The sequence below is a fragment of the Pocillopora verrucosa genome, chromosome 11 (assembly GCF_036669915.1).
Source record: "Pocillopora verrucosa isolate sample1 chromosome 11, ASM3666991v2, whole genome shotgun sequence".
NCBI classification, from domain to species: domain Eukaryota; kingdom Metazoa; phylum Cnidaria; class Anthozoa; order Scleractinia; family Pocilloporidae; genus Pocillopora; species Pocillopora verrucosa.
In genome coordinates, this window is record NC_089322.1 from 4706606 (window position 1) to 4723755 (window position 17150).

A 17150-nucleotide genomic window follows, 5' to 3' on the forward strand; every position below is an offset into this window, starting at 1 on the left:
CGTCTTAAATGTTTACGAGGTCTGATGGTGACTCTGTTTTAGCCGGACAGAAATTAAGCTTTTCATTCTTACAGTTTGCATTCAAAAAATCAATTATCAATCAATGCCAGATATCTAACAGGATAGAATTTTTACTCTAGATTTAATGGTTTTCTCTTTTTTAGGTGAAATAGCACATTATAGTCTTTCCGGTGTTTCCATATTCTGTTTGTCTAGACGTTATGATGATTGCATTAAAAACCTGCAGGACTTGCAATTTTCATTTAAATGTCATAATAGAGTTGGGAGTAATTGAAAATTTATTGTTAGAAAGCAAAATGTCAAAGCTATATTGCACCACTCAAAGAGAGAAATACACTTTCAGACGAAGATCACAGAATCAGCAAATTTACAACTAATACTAACGATGCAGATCTATTCAGAAAGGTTTCTGACTGTCTGACTGTCGCGCGGTGTTTTTCATAAACGAAAAGCGTAAGTAAATATTCTTTGCCTTTCTGATTTTTCTGCCATTTTCTCAACAAGTAGGCAATTTGTATTTTCATATGTTTACTAAATAAAAAAAATTTGTCGTAAGATTCTCTTGACAGATGCTATTTCAAGTCGTGTACCGATTTGCTTTCGTCTTGTTCTTGGCAAAGACGACAACTGAAGGATCCGAACATGGCGTTTTCTTCCAAATCAAAGAAAACAGCTTTTTTGGTTTCAGTGAGGAAAGTCTCGTTTGGTCTGGCAAAACTGACTCTTTGCTTTCCTGTTCTGCTTTGTGTGGGCGGGAAACTTCTTGCAGAAGAGCAAACTTTCTAGAAAACCAAAGACTTTGTCACCTTCTTCGCGGCGAAATGCAAACAAGTTCAGTAGCTGGGCATCTCTACCAGCGAGATGGTTCTATATATTTAACAAAGGTATTTGCCATTGATGATATGTTGCAGTTTTAAGATGATAACTCAAAACACGATAATTTTAGCACTACCACCAACAAGTTCAACCCTCCTTCCTTCCCACCAAAGGGGAGGTTTCTTCACAGCGATCATGATTACTTTCACCATCCTTTCACGAGAAAAACATTACGCAAAATGTAATTTTTGTTTAGGAAAAACTATGAACGTAACAGGACTTTGACGTTTTATTTACATTGCTCTGTAAGTCCAAAGAAAGAGAAATATCTCTAAAGATCGACGTAAATAAATTGAGATGAGTATTCGTTTCAAGCGTTAACCCTACGTCAGCTTTAGAAACTCTTTACGGTGACAGGTTTACATTAACGACTCAGTTGATAACACCAAAATATCTTATGATACCCCCCACACGCTTAGCACCACAGTTTCCTCAGAAAGCATGCATGATCAAAGGAAGTTCATTCAATATCAGTTTCTCTATTTAAACACCCATAAAACGTTCGGTTAAAAGCGGAAGCCAAGAGTGCAAAGATACACTGTGTGCCAATGGGCCTTTAGGAATTCCTTAAAGATGCACTTGGCATGACGTATGGATGTTAATTGAGATGTTTTGTCTAACGCCAATACAGGTTGACCTACCAAAAAAATCCGGCTCATCCCAAGGTAAGACTGAGACGCAAATTGTTTGAATTGGTAACTATAACACTGATGTAAACTATCATTTAGCATTATCAACTGAGTTAATACCGTAAATTGGCCACCGTAAAGAGTTTCAAAGCCAGTTCGCAACGTCAGCTTTGAAACTCTATACAGTGGCCAATTTACGTTATCAATTTAGTTGATATTGCCAAATTACACTTTTATACGCTCCCACCGACGCGGCACCATTAGGAAATATTTATGAAACCTAGTTTTAATCATTAAACATCTTGTCATCCTCTCTCTAAATTTCTTGGACCAGGTCAAACCACTCCTTTGCACTCTGGTTCAACCCGGCATTCAATAGGAAACTCGTGCCAGACCCTCCTCAGGAAATATCCCACTTCCCCTTCGGGTGTTTATTGGATTAATCCAAGTGGTGGATCTCAGGCCAATCCTTTCAAGGCTTGCTGTGACATGGAAACTAATGGAGGAGGTTGGACTCTTGTATGGAGTTATTCCTTCACTAACTACAGTCATTTTAGGCGTAAATCAAATGCGATCACTCCGAGGCCAAATTGGCCGGTGAGATCTGAAGCGGATGTTCCTATCTCCACAACTCCTCCATTAAATGAAACAGACTACAACGCCATGAACTTTTCACTCTGGAGGCAACTCGGCAGACAGGTCCTTATCAAAAGCAACATAAACAATTGGCTGGTGTGTGATCCGGGAAGTGGCAGCTTGGTTGATTGGCAGGAAGGTGACGTCAACTGTACGATAATTAAACAGGTGCCGGATGATCCGAGTAACACGTTGGTTCCTTCCCTTTTTTTTCCAAACAAGTCGCCCCAAAGCCATGGACCACTTTTCTCCATGAGTGGGCCGTGGAACACCGTGTACTACTATTTTGATGGCTCTACCATGAACCACTTTCCTACCCATGATCGTTCCGGAACAAATTCGCCCAACCAAATGAGAAATGTTGTAACTCCACATGGTAATATTCTTATTCGAGGCTTATAGCCAAGGCAGACTGTAACAAATGAATTCTCACACATATGACGAGGGCTGATTACTTTCTTCGTTCATATCAATAAACTACCCAGCAAACAAGTGATAAGAATCGATGAAATGATCAGCTGTCTTATTCTATCTTGCATCAAATTCTGATATGCTTATAGCAGCGAAAAGTAAGAATTTTGCACCTAATATTAAAGCTGACGTTTTAGGCATTTTTAGGGTTAGACGAACACGAGCGAAGTGTTGGCTACGTTCATCATGTAAAATCAACTGATTGTCTCCCTGGATTCCTTTTTTTAGAGCAATTTTCAATTGGGCGTCGATATTTATCCACGATTGCTTTGCTTGTTTACAGACGAGAAACGGAGAAAGACTCTAATTACCTTGAAACAAAAGTGAACGGCTAGAAATAGGAAGGAAATAAGGGGTGGGGAGGGAGAGGCAATATCATGCAATCATGCAAAAGCATGCAAAATCCAAGTTTAAACCAATCTTTAGGCGAAATTCTTTTCGCGATGGTGTTGCGAAAAACTATTAACAGATATTCCAGCGTATACACAATCAGGGACCGGTGAAACACATCGTTAAGTCCAATAACTGAATAAAAACTGACAACCTGAAAGAGAGAGGTTTTAACTATGTGGCCTTGTGGCATCATTTGAAAAGGCCACCTCTGGGCATGCTCTAAACTTAGATGACTCGGTGGGAACCCAGGCTAGGCAATGCATCGACCAGCCTAAACAGTGGTAGTACCGTAAAAAGTGTTGTGGTGGCAAGGGGTGAAATGGAATGTTCGCTGTGTTCAATTGTTGGCATTTTAAGCAAAGCAAGTACTGGCGATAATGTTAGTCTTGGAAAGTGAGATAAGGACATGTAATATTATTTAAGGGCATTTTATGTACACTTAGTAACGTATAGTGTTGTAAATAAAGTTGGGAAAGTAGTAGTTAAAATTTTGACTTCAGTATGAAGGGATCGAATGAAAAGCGGCGGAAGTTAATAAAGATGTAATGCACTGTGATTAATGTATCCTTAAGACGCCAGTCATTACTATCACCGGGGGTGAGAAGATGTTTGGTTGATTCACGATAAAATTCATTGGATTCCTAATAAGGCTCTGGAATGTTCCTATGATCCCCCTAATTGACAGTTAATTGGCAGCCAATTCTTTTTATAGTCCTTCCTTTAGACTCTTTCTTGCTGTGCAGTTCAGTTTTGACCCCACGGAGAAAGAGAATTGGTTAAACCACCTGCAAAATTGGCTGACATCAACTGTCAGGTCATCAATCACGTGACTGACACGTGCAAAGATACACCGGCATTCTCATTTTTTGAACGGATAGTAAACTGTGGACCGATTTTCAAAACCGTCAACCCGTACTATTATTTTAACGGTTCCACAGGGCGTAACTGGCCTGTCCATGATCAAGGAGCATTTCATTTGTTAAATTAGTTTATGAAAGTTAGTTGTTCTGTGATGAGCACCTGTTTCCGTTATACTTATATTCCTTATAGCACATTTACTCAGGGAAGGGCATACAAAACAGTCATAAGGAAAATTCAAGTGAAACGAATTTATATTACTTGATTAGTTTTTCTTGCTAAAACAGCTGGTAAAGACACAGAGAATGCCCAAACACTGATGATTTTTTAATAAATCAGCAATAACAAGATAGTACATGTCCTTGAAAATACTATCAAATAAAATAATTATTATAATTTGATTAAATTGATTTTATGTAAATAAAACGTTGTCTGGTCTTGTCAACAGCGTAAACCTTTTCGTAATAGGGATTGATCGCGATCTTTAAGGCAGGTCACTGTAGATTCTCGCTTCCTCATATTCAAATCATTCATTGACGAACCTAAGATTTTTTCTCGTATCACAAAATTACCACTTGACTCTCCTCCGCGAATATTCTGACAGAACGTTACAATTTAATCAATATACTTGCCGCTGTTCCCTTGGGCAAAATCCTTGTTTTTCGGACTGTATATTTAATTTTTATAAATTTTTGCGATGTTATTGTTTCTACTTTATCAGACTTTATTAAACAAACAAAAGACATCAAGAAAAAAAAGCCGAACGAAAAGCAAAATAGAAATCATTAAAAATCACAGGGAGGGATCCTTTCATTTTTCTAGCAAATTCTCGGCACTATTTGGTATCTGTACATTTAGCCTGCCCTTTTTAGCACGTTTTATAACTGTAGCCAACAATCTGCAACATCATCAAACTTGTAAATGATCCAATTCTCTCGCTGAATTATGCAAGCCTTGCTTTTTTATTTCCATTCAGGAAAGTAACTCCTCTTTGCCAGGTGTTTAATACAAAAGGCTGTGTTTTCATGATCAGTTTTAATTTTGTCTCTTACCAATTTTCTTTTTTTCAGCCTTCCGGTATTTCCATATTCTGTTTACCTAAAAGTCATGATAATTGCATTATAAACCTGCAAGACTTGTGCATTTCATTTAAAATGTCAAAATAGAGTTGTGGAGTAATTGGAAACGTGTTGTTAAGAAAACAAAATGTCAAAGCTGTATTGCTGTATCCAAATAGAAAAATAGAACGGTCAAGCGAAGATCACGGAATCATTATTTGCTAAGGGAATTTTATGCAAAGTTACTTTTTCTTCTTTACTGCTTTAAAATTTCATCCAATAAATCCTAAGGCTATGGACCGTTACTCTCTTGGAGCATGCGCTGAAGCGGGTCTTGCTATCAATTGGATAGTTGCTCTGGAGATCATTGGCTTACACGTGATGCTAGTGGAGAGTCGAGCTCAACCAAGTGAAAAATGATTGTTCGATCTTGAAAAAATTATCAAACATGTATTAATATATGTAATAAATGTAATAAATAAAAGGAAAAATATCAGGTTGAAAGGACTGGTTAACAAATAACATATTAAATCATCTCTACAAAAGCAGGCCTTACTTTTTCATTTGCACTCAAAAAAGTACTTTTTCTTTGCCAGGTGTTTCAAACAAAAAAGATGTGTTTTCATCTCCAGTTTTAATTTTATCTCCCACCAATTCTTTTTATTTTTAAATTTGCATTTTAAATTATTTTCTTCTTCGCTGAACTGTTTCATAAAAGAGCTTATCGCAACCTTTCCGGTATTTCCATATTCTGTTTACCTAGATATCGTGATAATTGCATTATAAACCTGCAGGACTTTTGTTTTCATTTAAATGTCAAAATAGAGTTGTGGGGTAATTGGAAACTTATCGCTAAGAAAACAAAAGGTCAAAGCTGTATTATTATACTTAAATAGACAAATACAATTCAGACGAAGATCACGGAATCAATAATAAATTTACAATTGGTACTAACGGTGCAAACTTATACACAAAGGTTTGAGCGTGTCGCGCGCTGTTTTTGTTAAAATCAAAGGGTGGGTTAAAATTTCTCTCCCTTTCTGTCTTGTCAGACAATTTTGTCTGAAGGCAGGTAATTTATATGATCCATACATTTACTAATCATAAGTTTGTCCTAAGATTCTCTCGACAGATGTTTCCGCAGGTCGAGTACCTATTTTTAGTCGTCTTGTTCTCGGCGGCAAAGACAACTGAAGGAGCCGAAAATGGCGTTTTCTTTCAAATCAAAGAAAATACTTTTTTCAGCTACAGAGAAGAAAGCCTCTTTTGGTCTGGAGAAACTGATTCTTTGCTTTCCTGTTCGGTTTTGTGTGCGAGACAAGCTTCGTGCTGAAGTGCAAACTTTCTGGAAAACCCAGGACTTTGTTACCTTCTTGGCGGCGAAATGCAAACAAGTTCAGCAACTGAGCGGCTATTAAAGCGAGATGGCTCTTTCTATCTAACAAAGATATTTGGCATTGATGACATGGCATTTTTTTCGGTGACACCATCCGATAATGTACACCTTATCACGAACAAGTTCGTACTAGCAGAAAAAACTAGTACCGTTAAAATAAAAGGACAAATTTTGTTTCGTCTGCTACATCCGCACTAAAAATTTTAAAGCCGTCAAATTCCGTCAGCGGCCGATCTATTCATCAGACCAGCCAGCATAGTTTGCCAAGAGGTTTCACCCCCAATCTGCGCTTGTAAAATGTTTATGATGATTTGCCAAATTAAACAATTGCCAAAATAAACAATTTTTTCGCTAGTGCGGAATGGCCTTAATCCTCTTTCCTAGCTGCAGTACGGAGATTTTTTGACAACGATAAGGATAACTACTATGATCATTTTATAAAACAAGAACACCGCAAACTTTTTGACTTAGCTCATCAGATCTACGTAAGAGACTTGGTCGGACGTTTAAGTAATTTGCGCTTTAGCAGGAAAAAAGCTGAAACATGAGACGACATTTGTGGAGGGACGCGAATGAGTTGAGATGAGACCTTATAAGAAAAAGTTAAGACGACAAGACCCACAGAAGCTCGTCTTAGCATCAAGATCATAATTTAAAACTTTATGAAACGTTCAGTTTTAAGCAGAAGCCACCAACAACTGAAATAAGACCACAGTCGCCCGGTGAACCTTCAACAATTTCGTACATATGCGCATGACACAAAGTACGGATACTAACTATAAATGTCTTGTTTAACTCCAATTCAGGTTCACCTTGCTGAAAGAGCTGATTCACCCCGAGGTGAGAGTTACGAATTCAGTATTATTAACGTAAGTAACCCGAGCGCTAATGTAAATTACTACCCATAGCTATTGGATAAATCTTGATGCACCAAGATAAACTTGGATCTTTTATAATTTTCAATTTCTTCATTTCCACCACGTTTTGGTGTCCTCCATGTTCTTCCCTCTTCCATTATCCTTCCTGGCCTATTGCTGCCAATTTTAGTTGTTTTTTTTTTGCACTGAATACTTTTTCCTTATTTTCTATTGTCATTAAAATAAAACACAAAAATTGGGACACTTACACAGCTACTTAGAAAGGTTTCGAATGTCCTTGTGGTCGTTCGTTCACCTATTGGATCATTTATTTACGAGGTTAATGTTGAGGAAATGATTGAGTTTGAATCCTAACTGTCTGAAACAGCTCAACGGAATTAAAAAAAACAAAAACAAAAAAGAAAGAAAAAATCCAAGTTAGAACGCATGCCAAAAAACATTGGGCCGGTGTGTAAGTCTAGATCCTTTTAAATTGCTCAGTAACATAATATTGGTTCTTGTTTGATGTTCGTGACTGAATTTAGGTCGCCAGCTCTATTTTCCCTTACAAGGCTCTAGCACATACAAAAGATACTTTACTAGACTCACTTTCAATTTTCAACTTTATGGCTATAGAGCAAAACACTTCTCTACCCGCTGGTTCTAACCAGCACTCAGCAGTAACCTCATGCCAGACTCTCCTCAAACAGTCTCCTGCAACGTCCACTGGTGTTTATTGGATCGATCCTGATGGTGGATCCAAGGCCAACGCTTTCAAGGCTTACTGTGACATGGATACGAATGGAGGGGGCTGGACATTAGTATGGAGCTATTCCTTTACTAACTACACTCATTTTAACGATGATTCAAATGCGATCACTCCTAGGCCAAATTGGCCGGTCAAAAATGAAGGGAATGTTCCAATCTCCACAATTTCTCCATTAAATGACACAGACTACAATGCCATGAACTTCTCACTCTGGAAAACACTCGGTAGACAGATCCTCATCAAAAGCGACATAAACAACTGGCTGTTGTGTCATCCGGCAGATGGCAGCCTGGTTGATTGGCAGAAAGGTGACGTCAACTGTACAATCACCAAATACGTGGCTGACCCAAGAGCATCAGCTTCGGCGCCTTCCAAGTTTTCACCATATATCAACTATGGACCAATGTTCCATTCGAGTGGGCGCTGGAACAGCTCCTTTTATTATTTCAATAGTTACACGTGCAAATATTGGCCTACCCATGATCCTTGTGGAAAAAATAGGCCAAACCAAAAGAAAAATGTTCTTGATCCACACGGTAACATTTATATTCGAGCTGAGTAGCAAAGACAGACAATGAGAAATCTTTACGCACGTATCATCTAGAGGACCTTGAGGGTATTAAACTGATAGAACTCTAAATTCTTCTATCGTAATTACTGAGAAAACCCCATCAGAAGAGAGAATTTTGGATCAGATCTTGGAGGCTGAAGGTCCAAGCTTGGTTCACTCTCGTAAGTTGACAGCAAGCAAGACACCAGTTACGCTCATCATGTGAGGTCGGGGGATTATCTTTCAGAATTTTACTTTCCCATGGAACTTTCGATAATTCAAATCACTTCGCGAAACTTGATTAGGTTCCAATTTCTTCTTTGTTGTTGTACAACAAAATTTAAACTCTATATTGACTTGTGCTCGAATGTGTAGGAGAGAAACTGCTTGTAAAGAAGCAAATTTCTTGGCGAACAAAACCACCCATTCGCTTTTTGACGAAGGACAACAGGCAAGAAAGGTGGAAATATTTGTAAAACGGGGTGGTTCTTTCTATATAGAAAAGGTATTTCTAGAATTTTGTAGATTTTACAGATTAATATAAGTTGTGTTACCATTTCTTTCTTTACTCCCTGCGATTACAAAGGAGTGGAGTGAGAGCCGGATGTTTTGGGTAGTTTTATGCAATGGCAATTTTTTATACAACTTGTTCATGTTTCAATTTAGTTTTCACTGTCCTTTTCATTAAGTAGGAAATAAAATTTTTCTCATGTCCGTGATGTCACACAGCCGCTGTAACCTGATCAATAAAAGATCCTTAAAAGATGGGAGTCGGCATGTTTTATCGAGTCCGTTTTGTAATTATGTTTATTTTACATCTGTATCAATACATTTTCAAGTTTCGGTTGCCTCAAAAAATACTTCTCTTTTCATGTTGTGCCCGTCTACTCTGAATCAGATCACTTAAAATGACCCTTGGACAATTTTCCAACTATTGACTAAAACATTAGACGAGAGAACGGCAGAAAAGGAAAGGTGATAAAATTTAAGTTTAAAAATGAATATCTTTAAGACAAAAAACCCCTTCCCTCAGCTTTTACAGTCATTAAAACAGAAAACTCAAACCTTAAGTTGATGAGGATCAGGTAATCAGGGCAAACATTTTGAAAAAGTGATTAGAGACAAGACTTCTTTTTGCTCGTCTTTTTAATCGAAATGAATGCCTACTTTTTTTCAAATAAATGTACAAATTTAAGTGTAGCTTGCAAACTATGAATATGAGTGAAAGTTTCTTACTCAAGCGAAAGCCTGTCTGTTTTTGGCTCACTTAATAGGTTACCTTTCAAGGAGTCTCTAGTCCACAAGGTATGTGATTTTTTTACGGCAAATTTGTCCTTACACAAAGCTCAGTTCATGGTGGCTCACACTGGATTTCGTCATTTTTAAGTCACCAACTCCTCAAATGAATGATATTGCCACACCTTTTGGCGTGCTCGGTAGAATGTGTTTTCAAAAAATACCTATTCCGTCTCTAAATGTCACATTTAACACAACAGCCCTACAAAAACAACTCTTTTTTTAGGTTTATGTGTCTGTAACTTAAAGCAGAGATCGATAACCATATTTTTTGATCATAGGAAAGAACACGCCAGCACCCCGTGGATTAACCCAGCATTCAGCAGTCCCATCGTGCAAGACTCTCCTCGACCAATCTCTCCCTCCCTCCACAGGTATTTATTGGATTAATCCTGAAGGTGTGTCTCAGTCCAACGCTTTCAAGGTTTATTGTGATATGGAAGACCAGTGGTGGAGGTTGGACTCTAGTATTGAGTTAGTCCTTTACTAAATACAGCCACTTTCGTGATCGCTCAAATGCGATCACTCCAAGAACAAACTGGCCCGTTTGGTTTTATAGGTATATGCATGTTCCTGTCTCCGCAATCCCTTCATTAAATGAAACAGACTACAACGCCGTGAACTTCTCACTCAGGAAAAACTCGGCAGACAGATCCTCATCAAGAGCAACATAAACAACTGGCTGGTGTGTGATCCGAGAAATGGCAGCGTGGTAGATTGGCAGGAAGGTGATATCAACTGTTCGATCATCAAACACGTGACTGGCCCAAGTCACGAGTTTGTCCCATAGAGGTTTTCACCGAATCAAAACAATAGCTATGGGCCGCTGCTTTGCATGACCAAACGCTATAACAGCACTAACTATTATTTTGATGGTCACACTGAAAACCATAGGCCTACCCATGATCCTCTCGGAGGAAATAGTCCTAACCAAAAGAAAAATGTTGCAAATCCACATGGTAACATTTTCATTCGAGTCGAGTAGGAAAGACAGACTCTAACAAATTTCTACTCAAATTACTTCAGAAGTAATTAACTTCTCACAATATCAATACCATATCCACCAGAAAAGTTATTAAAATGAACGAACCTATCAGCAAAAGGGTATCATTTTGATATTTCTCTTTATTCTTTAAACTACTTTACTGTACAAGAGCACAGAAGCCAAAAATGAGAAATTTGAATCACATCTTGGAGGCTTGAGTGATAAGATGATGGCCCCACATCTGCTAAGGGAATTTTATGCTAAGTTACTTTTTCTCTTTTATTACTTTAAAATTTCACCCAACAAATCCCAAGGCTATGGACCGCCATTCTCTCGGAGCATGCGCTGAAGTAGGTCTTACTTTTAATTTGATAGTTGCTCTGGAGATTATTGGCTTACACGTGATCCTAGTGGAAGAGTCGAGCCTAAGCAACTGAAAAATGATTGTTTGATCTTGAAAAGATTATCAAACATGTATTTATGTAAAAAATAATAATGATAATGATAATGATAAGGAATTTATATAGCGCTCAAACTTTAAACAATATTCAGAAGCGCTTTACATAAGTTAAAGTTCTATACTAATTAAAACTAAAATATTCAGAGGCAATAAACATTAGATCTATCAAAACAAACTAAAAGCTTTCCTAAATAGAAATTTTTTAAGTTGCTTTTTAAAAACGGTAAGGCTACTACTTGTAGCCTACTACTACTTGTAAGAAATAAAAGGAAAAATATCAGTTTGAAAGGACTGGTTAACAAATAACATATTAAATAATTTCTACAAATACAGGCCTACCTTTCCATTTGCACTCAAAAAAGTACTTTTTCTTTGCCAGGTGTTTCAAACATAAAAGATGTGTTTTCATGTCCAGTTTTAATTTAATCTCCCACCAACTCTTTTTATTTTCAACTTTGCATTTTAAATTATTTTCTTCTTCACTGAACTGTTTCATAAAAGAGCTGATCGCAACCTTTCCAGTATTTCCATATTCTTTTTACCTAGAAGTCGTGATAATTGCATTATAAACCTGCAGGACTTGTGTTTGCATTTAAATGCCAAAACAGAGCTGTGGGGTAATTGGAAACGTATTGCTAAGAAAACAAAAGGTCAAAGCTGTATTATTATACTTAAATAGAAAAATAGACTTTCAGACGAAGATCACGGAATGAATAACTTTACAATTGGTACAAACGGTGCAAACTTATTCACTAAGGTATGAGCGGGTCGCGCAGTTTTTTTTTATTAAAATCAACGGGTGGGTTGAAAATTTCTCTCCTTTTCTGTCTTGTCTGACTATTTTGTCTATAGGCAGGTGATTTATATGTTCCATACATTTACTAATCATAAGTTTGTCCTTAGATTCTCTCGACAGGACTTTTGTTTTCAATTAAATGTCAAAATAGAGTTGTGGGGTAATTGGAAACTTATCGCTAAGAAAACAAGGTCAAGGTCTGTATTATTATACTTAAATAGACAAATACAATTCAGACGAAGATCACGGAATCAATAATAAATTTACAATTGGTACTAACGGTGCAAACTTATACACAAAGGTTTGAGCGTGTCGCGCGCTGTTTTTGCTAAAATCAAAGGGTGGGTTAAAATTTCTCTCCCTTTCTGTCTTGTCAGACAATTTTGTCTGAAGGCAGGTAATTTATATGATCCATACATTTACTAATCATAAGTTTGTCCTAAGATTCTCTCGACAGATGTTTCTGCAAGTCGAGTACCTGTTTGTAGTCGTCTTGTTCTCGGCGGCAAAGACAACTGAAGGAGCCGAAAATGGCGTTTTCTTTCAAATCAAAGAAAACACTTTTTTCAGCTACAGAGACAAAAGCCTCTTTTGGTCTGGAGAAACTGATTATTTGCTTTCCTGTTCGGTTTTGTGTGCGAGACAAACTTCGTGCAGAAGTGCAAACTTTCTGGAAAACCCAGGACTTTGTTACCTTCTTCGCGGCGAAATGGAAACAAGTTCATTAACTGAGCGACTTTTACAGCGAGATGGCTCTTTCTATCTGACAAAGGTATTTGGCGTTGATGACATACCATGTTTTTTGGTGACAACTTCCGATAATGTACACTTTATCACGAACAAGTTTAAGGGCCTTCCCGCACTAGTAGACAAAATTAGAATTGCCCGGTTAAAATGAAAGGACAAATTTTGTCATGACAAATTTTTGTTCCGTCTGTTATATATAAAAGCTGTCAAATTCCGTCAACGCCCGATCTATTCATAAGACCAGCCAGCATAGTTTGCCGAGGATTTCACCTGTTTGTTTATGATGATTGGAAATTTGTCAAAATAAACCGTGACGTTTTCGCTAGTGCGGAATGGCCTTAATTTTCTTTCCTAGCTGATGTACGATAGAGATTTTTTTAAAGCGATAAAGATAAATGCTACGATCATTTCACGAAACAAAAACTCCGCAAACTTTTTGATTTAGCTCATCAGATCTACGTAAGAGACTTGATCGGGCGTTTAAAGTAATTTGCGCTTTAGCAGGAAAAAAGCTGAAACATGAGAGGACATTTGTGGAGGAACGTGAATGAATTGAGATGAGACCTTATAGGAATGGTTGAGACGACAAGACCCACAGAAGCTTGTCTTAACATCAAGACCATAATTTAAAACTTTATGAAACGTTCAATTATAAACAGAAGCCACTAACAACTGAAATAAGACCACAGTCGCCCGGTGAGCCTTCAACAATTTCGTACATATGCACATAACACGAAGTGCGGATACTAACTATAAATGTCTTGTTTAACTCCAATTTAGATCGACCTTCCAGAAAGAACTGACTTACCCCAAGGTGAGAGCTAGGAATTCAGTTTTATTAAGATCAGTAACCCGAGCACTAATGTAAATTACCACCCATAGCTATTGGATAAACCTTAATGCACCAAGACAAACTTGAACTTTATAGTTTTCAATTTCTTCATTTCTACCACGTTTTGGTGTCCTCCATGTTCTTCCCCTCTTCCATTATCCTTCCTGGCCTATTGCTACCAATTTTAATTTTTTTTTTTTGCACTGAATACTTTTTCCTTAATTTCGATTGTCATTAAATAAACACAAAAAAATCGGGACAGTTATACAGCTACGTAAAATGGTTTCGACTGTCTTAGTAGTTGTACGTTCACCAATAAAATCATTTATTTACAAGGTTGATAGTGAGGAAATGATTGAGTCTGAATCCTAATTGTCTGAGACAACTCAACGGAATTGTAAAAAAAAAAAGGAAAGATAAATCCAAGTTAGAACGCATGTCAGGAAACGTTGGGCCGGTGTTTAAGTTTAGATCCTTTTAAATTGCTCAGTAACATAAAATTAGTTCAGTCTTGTTTGATACTCGTAACTGAATTTAGGTTGCCAGCTCTATTTTCCCTTACATGGCTTTAGTAAACATAGAGGATACTTCAGTAGACTCACTTTCAATTTTCAATTCTATGACTGTAGAGCAAACCATCTCTCTACCCCCTGGTTCTAACCAGGACTCAGCAGTAACCTCGTGCCAGACTCTCCTCAAACAGTCTCCCGCTACGTCTACGGGTGTTTATTGGATCGATCCTGATGGAGGATCCAAGGCCAACGCTTTCAAGGCTTATTGTGACATGGAAACGAATGGAGGGGGCTGGACATTAGTATGGAGCTATTCCTTTACTAACTACAGTCATTTTAACGATGATTCAAATGCGATCACTCCTAGTCCAAATTGGCCGGCCAAAAATGAAGTGAATGTTCCTGTCTCCACAATTTCTCCATTAAATGAAACAGACTACAATGCCATGAACTTCTCACTCTGGAACAAACTTGGTAGACAGTTCCTCATCAAAAGCAACATAAACACCTGGCTGGTGTGTCAACCGATAACTGGCAGCCTGGTTGATTGGCAGAAAGGTGACGTCAACTGTACAATCACCAAATACGTGGCTGATCCTAGAGAATCAGCTTCGGCGCCTTCCAAGTTTTCACCATATATCAACTATGGACCAATGTTCCATTCGAGTGGGCGCTGGGATAGCAACTTTTATTATTTTAATGGTTACACGGGCAAAAATTGGCCTACCCACGATCCTTGTGGAAGAAATGAGCCCAACCAAAAGAAAAATGTTCTTGATCCACACGGTAACATTTTTATTCGAGCCGAGTAGCAAAGATAGACAATGACAAACCTTTACACACGTATCTTCTAGAGCTGGTTAACTTATCTGCACAAAATCACTACATTACTTTGAAAACGTGCGACGAGAATCATCTGTAGGACCTTGAGGGCATTAAACTGATACAACGCTAAATTCTTCTATCGTAATTACTGAGAAAACCCCATCAGAAGGGAGAATTTCGGATCAGATCTTGGAGGCTGAAGGTGCAAGCTTGTTTCACTCTCGTAAGATGACAACAGGCAAAGCACCAGTTACACTCATCATAAGAGATCGGGGGATTATCTTTCAGAATTTTACTTTCCAATGGAAGTTTAGAGAATTCAAATCACTTCGCGAAACTTTGACTTGATTAGGTGCTAGTTTCTTCTTTATTGTTGTACAACAAAATTTAAGCTCTCAGTGTTTTTAATCATGACTACTTTTGCCGCTGATGTTTACAAAACTCGTGCCAACCACTAAACCAGATAGCTGCAATCAGCTAGAGCAATTCTTAGAATAAAATGAGTAAATAAGATTCACTCAGGGAAGCCTGGATCAATTACCCCACTAAATAATTGTCGCCACGGGGTTTTTTTTCTTTTCATATTTCCATGGAAAGGCCAGGAGTAAAGGGGTTGAGTAATGAGCATTAATCAATAGTAAAAACATATAACGGAGTTTGAAAATAGTGAACTGCGTGGAAACTGAGTTTTCCTTTTTACGCTAACTACCTTCGAAATGCTAATAAAAACAACTTTTACTTCATGTTAAGACCATAGTGTTTGCTATTACTCATTCTGCATTTATAAACCTTAATTGATATATTTCAGGAGCTTTCCAAAACCACTTTGAGTTTTTTTGGTAATTGAGTACAGCCACCTGATCAAATCAATTCTCGTTAGATTTCTGGATATTATTAAAGGTGTTTTTGCCTTTTATGATTGTTTTCTTAGATTCATTCGATAAAAAAAGGCAAATTAAAGCTGATCTTTATTTCAAGGTTTTGAACCACGCGTTCTGAACTTCTGAACACTCAATCTTTTTTCCCAAAAACTCGCACACCCATACTTTCTCCGATCCCCGAGAGGATGATAAGTATTAACAAATAAAACAGACCATAAAATCCTTTTATGTTGTACTCGAATGCATTGCGTTTATTTTTGTTTGACAAACAAAACTCGATAAAATCACAAGGAGTAAAGATCTGCTCCCAATGTTACTTTTCCCATCGATGATGGCTTTAAAATTTGTGAGTAACTTCTCTTCAAAGTTTTGCAATATGTTAAGCAATAATCCAACAGGGTCCTCCTACTTTGACTGTTCTTCCTTATGTTATCATATTTTAATTTCCTTTCTTGCAGATCTTTCCTTGGGACATATTTGCTCTCATATGGGCTTTTTTGGTAACACCTAAGATATCTGCAGAGGAAGATCGGGGCATGTTCTTTCGCATAGAAGAAAACGCTTGTCTCGTCGATGAAAATGCTCTTCAAAGTGAAAACGCTGACTCTTTATTAGCTTGTGCTCAAATGTGTTGGAGAGAGGCTTCTTGTAAAGGAGCAAATTTCCTGGCGAACAAAGGCACCTGTTCGCTTTTTGGCGAAGGACAACAAGCAAAAAAGTTGGAGAGATTTGTAAAACGGGATGATTCTTTCTATGTGAAAAAGGTATTTCGTAAATTTTGTATACTTTGCCGTTGCCATTTATTTTTTTATTCAGTGCGATCTCAACTGAATGAAACTTTCTTTGAGAGCCAGATATTTTAGGCAATGCTGTGCGGTTGTTGTTGTTGTTTTTTTTATTTTACTGTTTTCTTTCACATGCTTATGTTTCAATTTGGTTTTCATAATCCTTTTCGTAAAGCTTGACTGGAAATTCTATGTTCTAGTGTCGGAAATGCCATATAGCCGGAAGACCGGATCAATAAAAGATAGATGTCGGCATGTTCTATCGTATCCATTTTGTAAATGTTTGTTATTCATTCTCATTAATTTACTTTGAAGTATTGGAAAAGAAAATTGCACCTGTCGCTTTCATCTGTATGTACCCTCTCAGGTAGCCTGAATCAAAGACTAATTTAATTGAACCGTGATAAAATTCCACAGCAAGCTAACAGTTTAAAAAATTATTAGAGAAAAAACCTAGAGCAAAAAAAGATGACCAAAATTGAACTTCGTTGCGGTTCACAGGTTGTCTCTCCTGGAA

The 17150-nt window shown here is 37.5% G+C and overlaps 2 protein-coding genes across 2 annotated transcripts; both read left to right on the forward strand.

Moving 5' to 3' along the window:
• The first annotated feature begins 6871 nt into the window (after positions 1-6871).
• On the forward strand, positions 6872-8945 carry LOC136276993 (uncharacterized). Its single transcript, XM_066158554.1, has 2 exons — positions 6872-7178; positions 7832-8945. Exons 1-2 carry the CDS (start codon positions 7121-7123, stop codon positions 8524-8526), a joined length of 753 nt encoding a protein of 250 aa, XP_066014651.1. The 5' UTR covers positions 6872-7120; the 3' UTR covers positions 8527-8945.
• A 3563-nt stretch (positions 8946-12508) lies between these two features.
• Positions 12509-14954, forward strand: LOC136284103 (uncharacterized). The gene is made up of 3 exons (XM_066173916.1): positions 12509-12823; positions 13579-13612; positions 14260-14954. Exons 1-3 carry the CDS (start codon positions 12509-12511, stop codon positions 14952-14954), a joined length of 1044 nt encoding a protein of 347 aa, XP_066030013.1.
• Positions 14955-17150: the final 2196 nt, after the last annotated feature.